Below are 14,477 nucleotides of genomic sequence, written 5' to 3'. Positions count from 1 at the left end.
CTTCATCAAACTTTGTGTAAACATTTGTGTAAATCATATCTTGGTTGAGCTAGAAACTAGTTCACTTGGGGAAAACTTGTCAACTTAGGGTAAAAACAATCGCAATGTCAAATTAAAGAAAAATCATGTGAACACTCTATACACTGTTTGTATGGCCCATTTATTGTGTTATATCTGTATGACTCGCTTCACATGTGTCACAGGTGTTTGAATTTTTTGTGTATTTTTAACAGCTGTATGACTGACTTCACATGTGTCACAGGTGTTTGACATCATTTTGTATGTTTTACAGCTGTATGACTGCCTCCACATGTGTCACAGGAGTTTGGCAACATGTTGTATGTTTAACAGCTGTATGACTGCCTCCACATGTGTCATAGGAGTTTGACAACATGTTGTATGTTTGACAGCTGTATGACTGCCTCCACATGTGTCACAGGAGTTTGACAACATGTTGTATGTTTAACAGCTGTATGACTCGCTTCACATGTGTCACAGGAGTTTGACAACATGTTGTATTTTTAACAGCTGTATGACTGGCTTCACATGTGTCACAGGAGTTTGGCAACATGTTGTATGTTTAACAGCTGTATGACTCGCTTCACATGTGTCACAGGAGTTTGGCAACATGTTGTATGTTAAACAGCTTTATGACTGGCTTCACATGTGTAACAGGAGTTTGGCAACATGTTGTATGTTAAACAGCTTTATGACTGGCTTCACATGTGTAACAGGAGTTTGACAACATTTTGTATGTTTAACAGCTGTATGACTGGCTTCACATGTGTAACAGGAGTTTGACAACATTTTGTATGTTTAACAGCTGTATGACTGGCTTCACATGTGTCACAGGTGTTTACAACATTCAGCTGTGTGACTAGCTTCACATGTGTCACAGGTGTTTGACAACATTTTTGTATGTTTAATAACTGTATGGCTGGCTTCACATGTGTCACAGGTGTTTGACAACAATTTGTTTAACAGTTGCTTGGATGGCACCACAGGTGTTTCACCACATTTTGTATGTTTGACAGCTGTATGACTGGCTTCACATGCATCACAGATGTTTGACAACATTTTGTATGTTTGACAGCTGTATTTCCTTGCAGATATGTGTCGCAGGTGTTTGACATCATCTTGTATGTTTGACAGCTGTTTGACCTTAAAGACATGTGGATGGTGTTTGACATCATTTTGTTTGTTTGACAGCTGTATGATCTTGCAGACATGTGTCACAGGTGTTTGACATCATTTTGTTTGATTGACAGCTGTATGACCTTGCAGACATGTGTCGCAGGTGTTTGACATCATTTTGTTTGTTTGACAGCTGTATGACCTTGCGGACATGCAGGAGGAGAAGGTCAGGATTGGTCGGTTGCTAGGCGGTGTCAAGGACGAGGCTCTCATCAGGCGCACCCTCGAGTTTGCCATGTCTGTAAGTGATAGACAGCATGTTAACCATGTTTGTGAAAGAGAAGTTTGCCAAGTTTATGAAAGCAGTTTATTTTAAGTATTGAAACATGTTTTTACACTGCCTATTTCAAAGTAGAAGAGGGCAATTTACACATGTTCATTTTCTTACTTATCGGTGATATATATTTTATTATATTACCCTGAAAAACAAACAAATTTGATCAATGGAAATTATATTTTTTATCTTCATGTGCTCGGGAAAAATGAATGACCTAGTATGTTAGAACACGTTAAACAAGCGGTTATCCTCTATTTATCAAATAGAGATAAGCATGTAGAAGGTGATAGGTCTATGAACGCAAAAAGCTACAGGGTGTTGCAAAAACGAGCAGGTGGAATAATGAACCATTCCAATGGCATTATAGAATAAAGGACGAATAAAAAAGGAGCATGGGGCAGTAACCTATTATTTCACCAAATATCTTTTCATATAATAGTAACATAGAAGGACTTCTACAATATTACAATAATCTGCTGAAACTTAATAAGGGTGGCTTTGTAAACAGGGTTAGATGCATGTGTGTAAAGTGTTGTCCAAGTGTGGCTCTGTAAACAGGGTTAAATGCATGTGTGTAAAGTGTTGTCCAAGGGTGGCTCTTTAAACAGGGTTAAATGCATGTGTGTAAAGTGTTGTCCAGGAAGGTGGCTCTGTAAACAGGGTTAGATGCATGTGTGTAAAGTGTTGTCCAAGGGTTGCTCTATAAACAGGGTTAAATGCATGTGTGTAAAGTTTTGTCCAGGAGGCTGGCTCTGTAAACAGGGTTAGATGCATGTGTGTAAAGTGTTGTCCAAGGGTGGCTCTGTAAACAGGGTTAATGCATGTGTGTAAAGTGTTGTCCAGGAGGGTGGCTCTGTAAACAGGGTTAGATGCATGTGTGTAAAGTGTTGTCCAAGGGTGGCTCTGTAAACAGGGTTAAATGCATGTGTGTAAAGTGTTGTCCAAGGGTGGCTCTGTTAACAGGGTTAAATGCATATGTGTAAAGTGTTGTCCAAGAGGGTGGCTCTGTAAACAGGGTTAAATGTATGTGTGTAAAGTGTTGTCCAGGAGGGTGGCTCTGTAAACAGGGTTAGATGCATGTGTGTAAAGTGTTGTCCAAGGGTGGCTCTGTAAACAGGGTTAAATGCATGTGTGTAAAGTGTTGTCCAAGGGTGGTTCTGTAAACAGGGTTAGATGCATGTGTGTAAAGTGTTGTCCAAGGGTGGCTCTGTAAACAGGGTTAAATGCATGTGTGTAAAGTGTTGTCCAAGAGGGTGGCTCTGTAAACAGGGTTAAATGCATGTGTGTAAAGTGTTGTCCAAGGGTGGCTCTGTAAACAGGGTTAAATGCATGTGTGTAAAGTGTTGTCCAAGAGGGTGGCTCTGTAAACAGGGTTAGATGCATGTGTGTAAAGTGTTGTCCAAGAGGGTGGCTCTGTAAACAGGGTTAAATGCATGTGTGTAAAGTGTTGTCCAAGGGTGGCTCTGTAAACAGGGTTAAATGCATGTGTGTAAAGTGTTGTCCAAGAGGGTGGCTCTGTAAACAGGGTTAGATGCATGTGTGTAAAGTGTTGTCCAAGAGGGTGGCTCTGTAAACAGGGTTAGATGCATGTGTGTAAAGTGTTGTCCAAGGGTGGCTCGGTAAACAGGGTTAAATGCATATGTGTAAAGTGTGTGGCTCTTTAAACAGGGTTAGATGCATGTGTGTAAAGTGTTGTCCAAGAGGGTGGCTCTGTAAACAGAGTTAGATGCATGTGTGTAAAGTGTTGTCCAAGAGGGTGGCTTTGTAAACAGGGTTAGATGCATGTGTGTAAAGTGTTGTCCAAGGGTGGCTCTGTAAACAGGGTTAAATGCATGTGTGTAAAGTGGCTCTGTAAACAGGGTAAAATGCAGGTGTGTAAAGTGGCTCTGTAAACAGGGTCAGATGCATGTGTGTAAAGTGTTGTCCAAGAGGTTGGCTCTGTAAACAGGGTTAGATGCATGTGTGTAAAGTGTTGTCCACGGGTGGCTCTGTAAACAGGGCTAAATGCATGTGTGTAAAGTGTTGTCCAAGAGGGTGGCTCTGTAAACAGGGTTAGATGCATGTGTGTAAAGTGTTGTCCAATAGGGTGGCTCTGTAAACAGAGTTAGATGCATGTGTGTAAAGTGTTGTCCAAGGGTGGCTCGGTAAACAGGGTTAAATGCATGTGTGTAAAGTGTTGTCCAAGAGGGTGGCTCTGTAAACAGGGTTAAATGCATGTGTGTAAAGTGTTGTCCAAGGGTGACTCGGTAAACAGGGTTAGATGCATGTGTGTAAAGTGTTGTCCAAGAGGGTGGCTCTGTAAACAGGGTTAAATGCATGTGTGTAAAGTGTTGTCCAAGGGTGGCTCTGTAAACAGGGTTAGATGCATGTGTGTAAAGTGTTGTCCAAGAGGGTGGCTCTGTAAACAGGGTTAAATGCATGTGTGTAAAGTAAGGGTGGCTCTGTAAACAGGGTTAAATGCATGTGTGTAAAGTGGCTCTGTAAACAGGGTTAGATGCATGTGTTTAAAGTGTTGTCCAAGAGGGTGGCTCTGTAAACAGGGTAAGATGCATGTGTGTAAAGTGTTGTCCAATGGTGGCTCGGTAAACAGGGTTAAATGCATGTGTGCAAAGTGGCTCTGTAAACAGGGTTAAATGCATGTGTGTAAAGTGTTGTCCAAGAGGGTGGCTCTGTAAACAGGGTTAGATGCATGTGTGTAAAGTGTTGTCCAAGAGGGTGGCTCTGTAAACAGGGTTAGATGCATGTGTGTAAAGTGTTGTCCAAGAGGGTGGCTCTGTAAACAGGGTTAGATGCATGTGTGTAAAGTGTTGTCCCAGAGGGTGGCTCTGTAAACAGGGTTGGATGCATGTGTGTAAAGTGTTGTCCAAAAGGGTGGCTCTGTAAACAGGGTTAGATGCATGTGTGTAAAGTAAGGGTGGCTCTGTAAACAGGGTTAGATGCATGTGTGTAAAGTGTTGTCCAAGAGGGTGGCTCTGTAAACAGGGTTAGATGCATGTGTGTGGCTCTGTAAACAGTGTAAAATGCATGTTTGTAAAGTGTTGTCCAAGATTAGCCTTAATCAGGTTAATCAGGGACTACACTTTCTGCCTAAGCTAGATATTTGCTTAATAGACGATTTCTTTAAACAAAAAATACTATTCAAGCGCAAAGTGTTATTCCAGATTAGCCTGTGCAGACTGCACAGGGTAATCTGGGACAACACTTAACGCACATGCATTAAACCCAATGTTCACTTAGGTAGGCTCAATTATTTTTCAGGACAAGGTTCGAGCTCAAGACACTGTGTTTGTTCTGCCTGGTGTGACCTGCTCTGTGCAGGGTCGTGATATTGGCTGGAAGTTTTTCCAGGAGAACTTTGATGATCTCATGAAGCGCTACAAGGGCAGCATGCTCCTGGGTCGACTCTGCAAGGTGCTTTAATGGCTTAGACCAATTGAGCTTCATGATGGAAAACTGGGCTTAATGTACAGGCTTGTCAGGGTTGGCACTTTCAGTCTGGCTTTTCTTTTAATTGTTTTTGCCCTGTCTGTTGGTTGGTTGGATTGTGTGTTTGTTTGCTCCAACTTTAACATTTGCCAAAACTTTTGCAATATTGAAGATAGCTACTTCTTATTTGGCATGCATGTGTATCTCATGGTGCTTCACATTTTGAGTGGTGAAAGGTCAAGGTCATCCTTCAAGGTCAAAGGTCAAATATATAGCTTCAAAGCGGCGCAGAAGGGGGCATAGTGTTTCTGACAAACACATATCTTGTTAAAAGAATGTCTCTTCTGAACAATTATCCAGTCGAAGTGGAAAGTTCCGTTCCTTCGTAACCTTTGCCAACAACACTTTACCATTAAGCCCAGTTTTCTCAGAACTAGGCTCAGTTCCTACCCTCCCCCCACAATGAAGATTTAGAGGGGGTATATTGGAACTTCTCTGTTGGTCTGGCAATGTGTACGCATTTGATTTTCTTTACTTTTTTACATTGTCGAGTCTACCACTTATACATTTTTTTGTCAAAATTATGGGCCGTGGACTTTGAAAGTGGACTTTGAAAAATTTCTGTGTCAGGATGTTTTTTTTCGAAGATTTTGTGAGATTAAGCTCATTTTTAGCGAGGCTGTCGGAGGAAACCCGAGCTATTGTCATAGCCAGCTCATCTGCTGTTCGACGTCCGCCGTAGGCGTCGTGCTAAAACCTTAACATTGGCTCTAAAATCAAAGTGCTTCCACCTACAATTTTGAAACTTCATATGTGGATGCACCTTGATGAGTTCTACACGCCACACCCATTTTTGGGTCACTAGGTCAAAGGTCAAGGTCACTGTGACCTCTAATATCAGACTTTAACAAAGGCTCTAAAATCAAAGTGCTTCCACCTACAACTTTGAAACTTAATATGTAGTTGCACCTTGATGAGTTCTACATGCCACGCCCATTTATGGGTCACTAGGTCAAAGGTCAAGGTCACTGTAACCTCTAATATTAAACTTTAACAAAAACCTTAACATTGCCTCTAAAATCAAAGCGCTTCCACCTACAACTTTGAAACTTCATATGTAGATGCACCTTGATGAGTTCTACACGCCACACCCATTTTGGGTAACTGGGTCATCGGCCGAGGAATATTGTTTTGGCATTGTCCGTCCGTCTTTCTGTCCGTCCGTCCGTCTTTCCGTCCATCCGGAGCCATATCTTGAAAGTGCTTTGGTGGATTACATTGAAACTTGGTATGAGTATATATATGGATAAGAGGATAATGCACGCCAAATGGCATTGTACACCATCTGTTAATAACGGAGTTATGGCCCTTTGTATCTTGAAAAAATGCTTTTTTGAGTGTCAAATATAACACTTTTGTGTCCAGAAGCATATTGGCGGGGGTTATCAATTCAACGAATTGGCTTGTTAGTATGTAAGTCTACTGACATGGCTTACAGATGAAGGCAGAAGCATGGGTTTTGTTCCGGTCCATTTATTTTTATGCTCCCCCCCAAAAAAGGGGGAGTATATAGTCGCCGCTTCGTCCGTCAGTGTGTCTGTCCGTCCGTGCACAATTTTTGTCCGGGCTACTTCTCAGCAATTTACGACCGGAATTCAATTTAACTTTATGGGAAGCTTCACTACCAAGAGGAGATGTGCATTTATCAGCCGGTTCTGGTGGGATGATTTTTCACAGAGTTATGGCCCTTTGAAATTTTCTATAAACTGTACATATAGTGCAATTCTTGTCCCCCCAACTACTAGACGTTTCCTTTTATGTGTATATATATTGCAATATTGTGACAAAAAATGTTTGGGGAGCATCACCCGTCTCCGACGGTTTCTTGTTTACAAAGTTATGGGTTTTTTCTCTAAAATGGCTGCTGTGCGGGTTTAAAGTGCAGTAGGGTATTTTGTTTCTCAAACACAGCTCTTGTTTTGCTACAAATCTCACTGTAAATCAGACCTATTGTTAGGCATCCTGTTATTGTTCCTTTTAATGCATAACTTTTACTAATAGTCAAAAGACAAATTGTGTTATTTGCTGATTATTCTGTAGAACAAGAAATTGGGTAAAATGTATTTTTCACTCAGCTGTTAAACAGTTTTGTGTGATCATGTAAGCATTGGATTTGTCGTTACAATATAATCATTTTTTGTACAATATACAATTCTTTGTTGTTTTATTTATGAAATAAAAGCTGGGCTTATACTTTTGTTATATTTATAAGAACATCAAATTAATTATTTATTTCTGAAAAAGAAACTTATTTATTATATAAATTAGTTTTAAATGTCTTGGTAAAACAAATGTTGTGTGTAAGAATTTGTTATTTTCTTTACCTAATTTCATGTCTCTCTCTTGCAGTCAATGACTGACGGCTTTGTAACTGAAGAAAAAGCCCAGGAAGTACAGGTAAAAAAAAATTATGCATGATACTAATCACTGGCTGCTACCCCTTCCCCATAAGTATAAACCCTTTCTTATAAGTATGACCGATACAAAAAGGGAAAGATTATTGGCTTGGTCATCCTTTTTAATTTGAAGAATGAAAGTCTAGAAACATCAGGAGAAAAAAATAATTCATCCGCTGGTAATTTATTAGATATTTGACCTATTGTTAATACAATTCATGAACCCAATGAATTCCATACAGGAAAATACATTTAACACAAGCAAAATTGTTTTCATATTTTATTTATCTGCAATACTAGAGGCCCATAGCCTTAACCAAGCCTAACAGCAGTCAAACAAATGAGTAAGATATTGCCCATAGCCTTAACCAAGCTTAACAGCAGTCAAACTAATGAGTAAGATATTGCCCATAGCCTTAACCAAGCTTAACAGCAGTCAAACAAATGAGTAAGATATTGCCCATAGCCTTAACCAAGCTTAACAGCAGTCAAACAAATGAGTAAGATATTGCCCATAGCCTTAACCAAGCTTAACAGCAGTCAAACAAATGAGTAAGATATTGCCCATAGCCTTAACCAAGCTTAACAGCAGTCAAACAAATGAGTAAGATATTGCCCATAGCCTTAACCAAGCTTAACAGCAGTCAAACAAATGAGTAAGATATTGCCCATAGCCTTAACCAAGCTTAACAGCAGTCAAACAAATGAGTAAGATATTGCCCATAGCCTTAACCAAGCATAACAGCAGTCAAACAAATGAGTTTGATATTGCCCATAGCCTTAACCAAACTTAACAGCAGTCAAACAAATGAGTAAGATATTGCCCATAGCCTTAACCAAGCTTAACAGCAGTCAAACAAATGAGTAAGATATTGCCCATAGCCTTAACCAAGCTTAACAGCAGTGAAACAAATGAGTAAGATATTGCCCATAGCCTTAACCAAGCTTAACAGCAGTGAAACAAATGAGTAAGATATTGCCCATAGCCTTAACCAAGCTTAACAGCAGTCAAACAAATGAGTAAGATATTGCCCATAGCCTTAACCAAGCTTAACAGCAGTCAAACAAATGAGTAAGATATTGCCCATAGCCTTAACCAAGCTTAACAGCAGTCAAACAAATGAGTAAGATATTGCCCATAGCCTTAACCAAGCTTAACAGCAGTCAAACAAATGAGTAAGATATTGCCCATAGCCTTAACCAAGCTTAACAGCAGTCAAACAAATGAGTAAGATATTGCCTATAGCCTTAACCAAGCTTAACAGCAGTCAAACAAATGAGTAAGATATTGCCTATAGCCTTAACCAAGCTTAACAGCAGTCAAGCAAATGAGTAAGATATTGTCTATAGCCTTAACCAAGCTTAACAGCAGTCAAACAAATGAGTAAGATATTGCCTATAGCCTTAACCAAGCTTAACAGCAGTCAAACAAATGAGTAAGATATTGCCTATAGCCTTAACCAAGCTTAACAGCAGTCAAACAAATGAGTAAGATATTGCCCATAGCCTTAACCAAGCTTAACAGCAGTCAAAAAAATTAGTATGAGCCTCACTCTGGGAAAATGGGGTTTAATGCATGTGCGTAATGTGCAGTACGCACAGGCTAATCAGGGACGACACTTTCGACTTAAACTGGCTTTTCGTCAAGAACAATCTTCCTTTAAATAAACAAAAATAATAGCGAAAAGTGTCGTACCTGATTAGCCTGTGCGGACTGCTCACGCTAATCTGGGACAACACTTCATGCACATTCATTAAACCCCTTTTTCACAGATCACGGCCAATATAATAAGCTCAAATTATGCAGACTGGTTATCAGCTGTACGCAATTAGCCTCGCTCTGGGAAAATGGGGCTTAAAGCTGCACATAACATGTCCCAGAACAGCCTGCACAGTCCACACAGGTTTATCTGGGACAATAGCTTTTGGTCAATACTTTTTTCGTTTAGAGGGGACTTCTTTCTCAACGAAAAGTTGTTTAATGAAGACTTCTTTCCTAATGAAAACTATAGACTTTAGTAAAAAAAATAAAGCATATTCTTAAGACTGTAAAATTCGATAGCTACTTAAAGGTAAAGTCTAGTAAGGCAGTTGACATTTAAATTATATAATTCCTCTTTTAAAACAAGATTTTTAGCCTATATATATTTAATTTTACCACATGCATGCATATTATGATGAGGAGGGAGCTTACCGTGGGTTATTACCCCGATATACCAACGGTTGTTTAGTATGACGTCACTTTGATTGTCAGCGCACTGTTTATGAATGAAGACAACGTCATTTGATTTTCATTGTTGTGGTGATGTCACGTTTTTCGCGTAAAATTTGAGGACTTTCGGTTAATATAATACTCATTTATAACCTTTAAATCACGGATAAATTATTAATGAAATGGTGTTAGAATAAAAAAAATCGATGTGTAAGCGTTGGTTGTTGTGGTAATAAACAACGGTTTGTCGGAACTCCAAACCGTTGGCTATAACTGCAATAACCAACGCTTACACGTCGATTATTTCTTAAACATGCACGTGTTGTTATTGTTTTGTTATTGTCCCCTACCAGTTTTACCGGAGGGATCTCATGGTTTGCGCTCTGTGTGTCCGTCACTCTGTCAGTCCGTCAGTCTGTCACACTTTTCTGGATCCTGCGATAGCTTTAAAAGTTCTTCATATTTTTTTAATGAAACTTGAAACATGGATAGATGGCAATATGGACATTTTGTTCCTACGTCAAAAATTCTGGTTGCTATGGCAACAAATACATATAAAAAAAAATTGTTTATATATTTTATATGTTTCTGACAATGGTGGAGCCGGTAGGGGACATATATTGCTTGGCAATAGTCTTATTGAGTCTTAGACTGTTCTGTATTCTGAAGTCTAAGAATTGGTTGATGAATACGGGCTCAGATCCAACTATCAGTCATTCACAACTTATTAAAATGGCTCAAAATTATGCCCACTGATGATCAGCTGCACACAATTTTTGTTATATTCAGGAGTTTTTCAAGTCCAATCCGGCCCCGGGTGCGGAGAGGTCGATCGAGCAGGCGGTAGAAAATATCCGCCTGAATGCCATGTGGATGAAGAACCAGTCTGCCGGCGTCGTTGCCTTCCTAAAGGACCGACCATCCGCCTAGACGACCAGTCGGAACCCACTAATTTGATGTTTTCTTGAACCATGGATAAACATTAAACATTGTTGAAGTCCGGTGACCAATGTCTATTGCTTTATTGGCAACAACTTCTCTAAGTGCTCTATATTCTGTTTGATTTTTTTATTTATATTTTCAACTGATTTAAATGCTTAAATTTGAATATATTTTTTTCTGCTGATTTAAAATCTGATTATTTAATTATAGTGTTTTCTGATTTATGACCTTCATTAGCTGATTCATTATTTACCAAAGATTTAGTTTATGTGGATATCAAATTAACCATGGTAAATCATTAACCGATGTGTATGGATTGTGTGTGAAGCATGGTGGGTTTATTTTTGAAAGTGAAAGGCTTGGCAAGACATAAGTGTGCCTGACATAGAATTTCTAAGCAGAACTTTTTAAGAAGTCTCACCGGTTGCACTCAGTTCTTTGATGCATGTATGTTTGTTTGCGTTGATAGTGTCTCACACGCAGAATTGCATAAATGGCCACTTTATTGTGGAACCAGTGTGACTGACAAGTGATTTTAGAAGACCAATTAGTATCTGCCAGGATCGAATTTAAAGTGTAGACAAAAAAATATGTAAGCATTCGAAATAAATTATTAAAGAGATGCCAACAATAATAAATGTTTTTTATGCATGAAACAAATGAACAAATGTTTGTTTAACATGCAAATAACCTGGTTTGCACCTTAATCGGGCCCGGAAAGGAATCTAGTTGAGATCGAAAAAAGATCGGACGATAAACACGCGGGTATCGCCCGGCGATCGCCCGACATCGGATCGGATCTGACGATGTCACATACCAAATATCAAAGACGATGTCACATACCAAATATCAAAGTTGTGGTTTCCAAGAAGAACATTATTTAAGCGATGGCGCGTATATCAATTCCGCTCCTTGAAATACCTTTAGCTACTTTAATACAAACTACTGTTTATCTGATGTGAAATAAAGTGTGTTTTTTCTAATAATTTTTATTATGATCTCGCGTTCGCCCGTAAATGTTCGGATATTTCGCGGGAAATAAAATGGAATTATTTGTGACACAAACAAATAAAGACGAGCATTTTGTATCTCGTTAAATCAATGTAACCAAACAACATCTGACATTGAAATTGTGCATTTTGATAAAAGGAACAATGATTTTTGTATGGGTTCGCTTTATTTTACAAAATATTCGTTATTGTTGAGCGTGATCGTTACTTCAATGCAAATGTGTTCTAAACTATTTCGATAACAACTCAATCTTTCGGAACTTATTTCGGTTGTGCAAAATGGTGACGGCAAAATTGTTATGTCATTGTTGTTATCTTCAAGTAAATTGAATAAATATAGAAATACAAATTATAAACGTAATATTTATATAATATAAAAGAAAAAAACACTATCACAACATTAATTGAAAAGTCAAACCAACAAGAGTCACGCATGCCACAAGCAATATCTTCAGCACATACCACTCGAAAAGTCTTCAATTAACCCATTTATGCTTAGTGGACTCCCCCCATCCTTCTATTTTGATCAATTTATTTCCAAAATAAGGGATGTCTAGTATATTTATTTCTATATTTAGAATATTTCTACAAAAATTCCTTTAAGCAAACAGCGCAGACCCTGATGAGACGTCGCATCATCCGGCGTCTCATCTATGTCTACGCTGTTTGCAAGGCCTTTTTTCTAGACGCTAGGCATAAATGGGTTTTTAAAAAGTGAACGTTCTAGGTTGATATGAAAACGCACTTGTATTGAGCATATGAAACTTCCCCTAAATATGGACTGAGCTTAAATTTGGTGTCTAAAATCGTTGTGAGATTTACATATCACCAGTAGACATGACCTATATTGGCATGACCAGAATTAAAACATGAGCTCATTAAATATGGGTTTTTATTTCAGGGGTAATTAATAACAGTTGTTTACTCCAATCAATTCACGTACAATCATAGAAAAAATGGTAATCGATGATATTTACGCTATGGTGTCAATAACAACGACGGCTTTGAGTAAAAAACTGTCAAACAGAACAGAAGAACAGAACAAAACGTTTATTTTCACCAAAGTATACAAAATTTACAATAAAGGCAATATAACAACGCAGTCGACAGTAATCAGGCCCTACGTGAAGTATGCACTTATTAGATTACTTGGTGGTTACGCACTAAGCGAAATCTTGTGTACAATTGTAACTACATGTTTTTTTCACAGATAGCATGTGCTCGCTCGAAACAGCGTACATTTGCCCATCACCAGTGGAAACCTTCATGCATAGTAGCGCAAAATTGGTCATCAAGCCTATCCGGCGCACCGGCCGTCCAATTAAAATACGTGACCATTGTGTTGTCAATGGACGAGATCCATCTTTCATCTTTGAAGCGTATGCCTATCCAAACCCATGCGCCACTAACTGCACTTTCTGAAATTATAACCATCACTTTTTGACGATGCTGCGAAGCATCGTCTAAGTTATCATATCATGAAAAAATTCTTCACAATGGCAACCTATGTAAAAGACCGAGCCAGTCCGATTGAGATAGCTCGATTTTTCTAATCGGCATACCTTGCTGATTATCATTGATAAAGGTATAGGAAGCTCAGCTATAAATAGGACAGCATATTCTGGGAAAAGATTTAATAATAGTTTGAAAACGTTAATTTTAAATCAGTTATATTCAATCCATTATATGTTTATAGATCAATGAAACAACTATGCATTTTCTGTATTGTATTTGACATTTGTCGTGATTCAGTAAATAAATTGCGAATTAAAACGTGTATAATTAACTTTCAACGCGATCATGAGTGTAAAGAAAACGAATTATTTCGAACCTGCCATTTGTAAACGTTGTAGCGACTATGGTATATAAACAGCATAATAGCCGTATCATATCTGTGATCTCAGGTCGAACCTCAAAGACCTCGTGAAGAGGCCGGTAGGACCTGTAAATAAACTCTGATTTAAAAAAAAATCATATCTGTGATATTCGCTCTTCTGCGTGTTTTCTCATTTTGCATATTTTATAAACTTTTCAAACATAAATTACAGAGCCACATCAGTGCACATACTATGTTTGACAAATCATTCGTTTGTTGGATATTGTTTGCTGTTTTAAACACATATTAGGGCATATTGCGGAGATTTACCATGTGTTCATGGGCGAGCTCACGTATTCAAGTGCTCTAACGACTATGTGCTCATACCCACTTTTGAACGGGAATCATCATGAAATTATTGCCGTACTTAACGAACAAACATGCCTAAGCTTATTGAATTAGAGAAAAAGAACGATAATCAAAAGACGTATATGTTCATGCACATGGGATTGTGAAATCACGTCCGTACACATAGCATCATTAACTTAGGAAAGGAAACAACGAAATATAAAGTTTGGTATGATAAACATGTGAAATTTAAGAGCATGGTGTAATTAAAGAGCATGTCAAGTTTTGAATTTATATGCTAACACGTAATGTTATAACCCACAAACGTTTACTGTAACAGACAGTTTTTTAAGATAAGTGGTACAGAAAATACACGTCGAATACCTTTTTAAAGATATTTCTTGTTATATTTGATCGAGAATGTAACCCGCCTCCCAGTTTCGCTGAAAGGATCAAGTTCCCCACGGGTACTACTTTACCGTACCCCCAATTTTTTTTTCGTACCCTACATTTTTCGTACCCATTTTTTTTTCTTACCCAAATTTTTGCTCGTAACCAAATTTTTTTTCGAACTCATTTTTTTTCCTACCCGTGAACTCCGAATGACTTCAGTATAAATGATGTGAAAAGGCTCATATTGTGGTGTAAACGCAAATAAATCAAATATAATGATCCGCTAAGAAATGTGCGAATTTAAATGTAAATGCAGCTGAACGATTTAGTTGCGACTGAACATTACAGCACAACGTCGCCAATAGCTGTTCTTTGAAGAAGATCTTGGAATCCCATAGTTAAA

General features: G+C 38.4%; 1 protein-coding gene across 1 annotated transcript in view; it reads left to right on the top strand.

Annotated features, from left to right (window-relative positions):
- LOC127847115 (puromycin-sensitive aminopeptidase-like) overlaps nt 1-11,129 on the top strand; it is a 53,785-nt gene extending 42,656 nt beyond the window's left edge. Inside the window, exons 17-20 of the mRNA XM_052378748.1 lie at nt 1,328-1,435; nt 4,730-4,882; nt 7,307-7,354; nt 10,355-11,129. Coding sequence (XP_052234708.1) covers nt 1,328-1,435; nt 4,730-4,882; nt 7,307-7,354; nt 10,355-10,495 — 450 coding nt within the window. The 3' untranslated portion in view covers nt 10,496-11,129. The remainder of the gene's footprint in view (nt 1-1,327; nt 1,436-4,729; nt 4,883-7,306; nt 7,355-10,354) is intronic.
- Nucleotides 11,130-14,477: the final 3,348 nt, after the last annotated feature.

The sequence above is a fragment of the Dreissena polymorpha genome, chromosome 10 (genome assembly GCF_020536995.1).
Source record: "Dreissena polymorpha isolate Duluth1 chromosome 10, UMN_Dpol_1.0, whole genome shotgun sequence".
NCBI lineage: Eukaryota > Metazoa > Mollusca > Bivalvia > Myida > Dreissenidae > Dreissena > Dreissena polymorpha.
The sequence above is the reverse complement of the archived record's forward strand: the minus strand, read 5'-3'. Positions and strand labels throughout refer to the sequence as shown.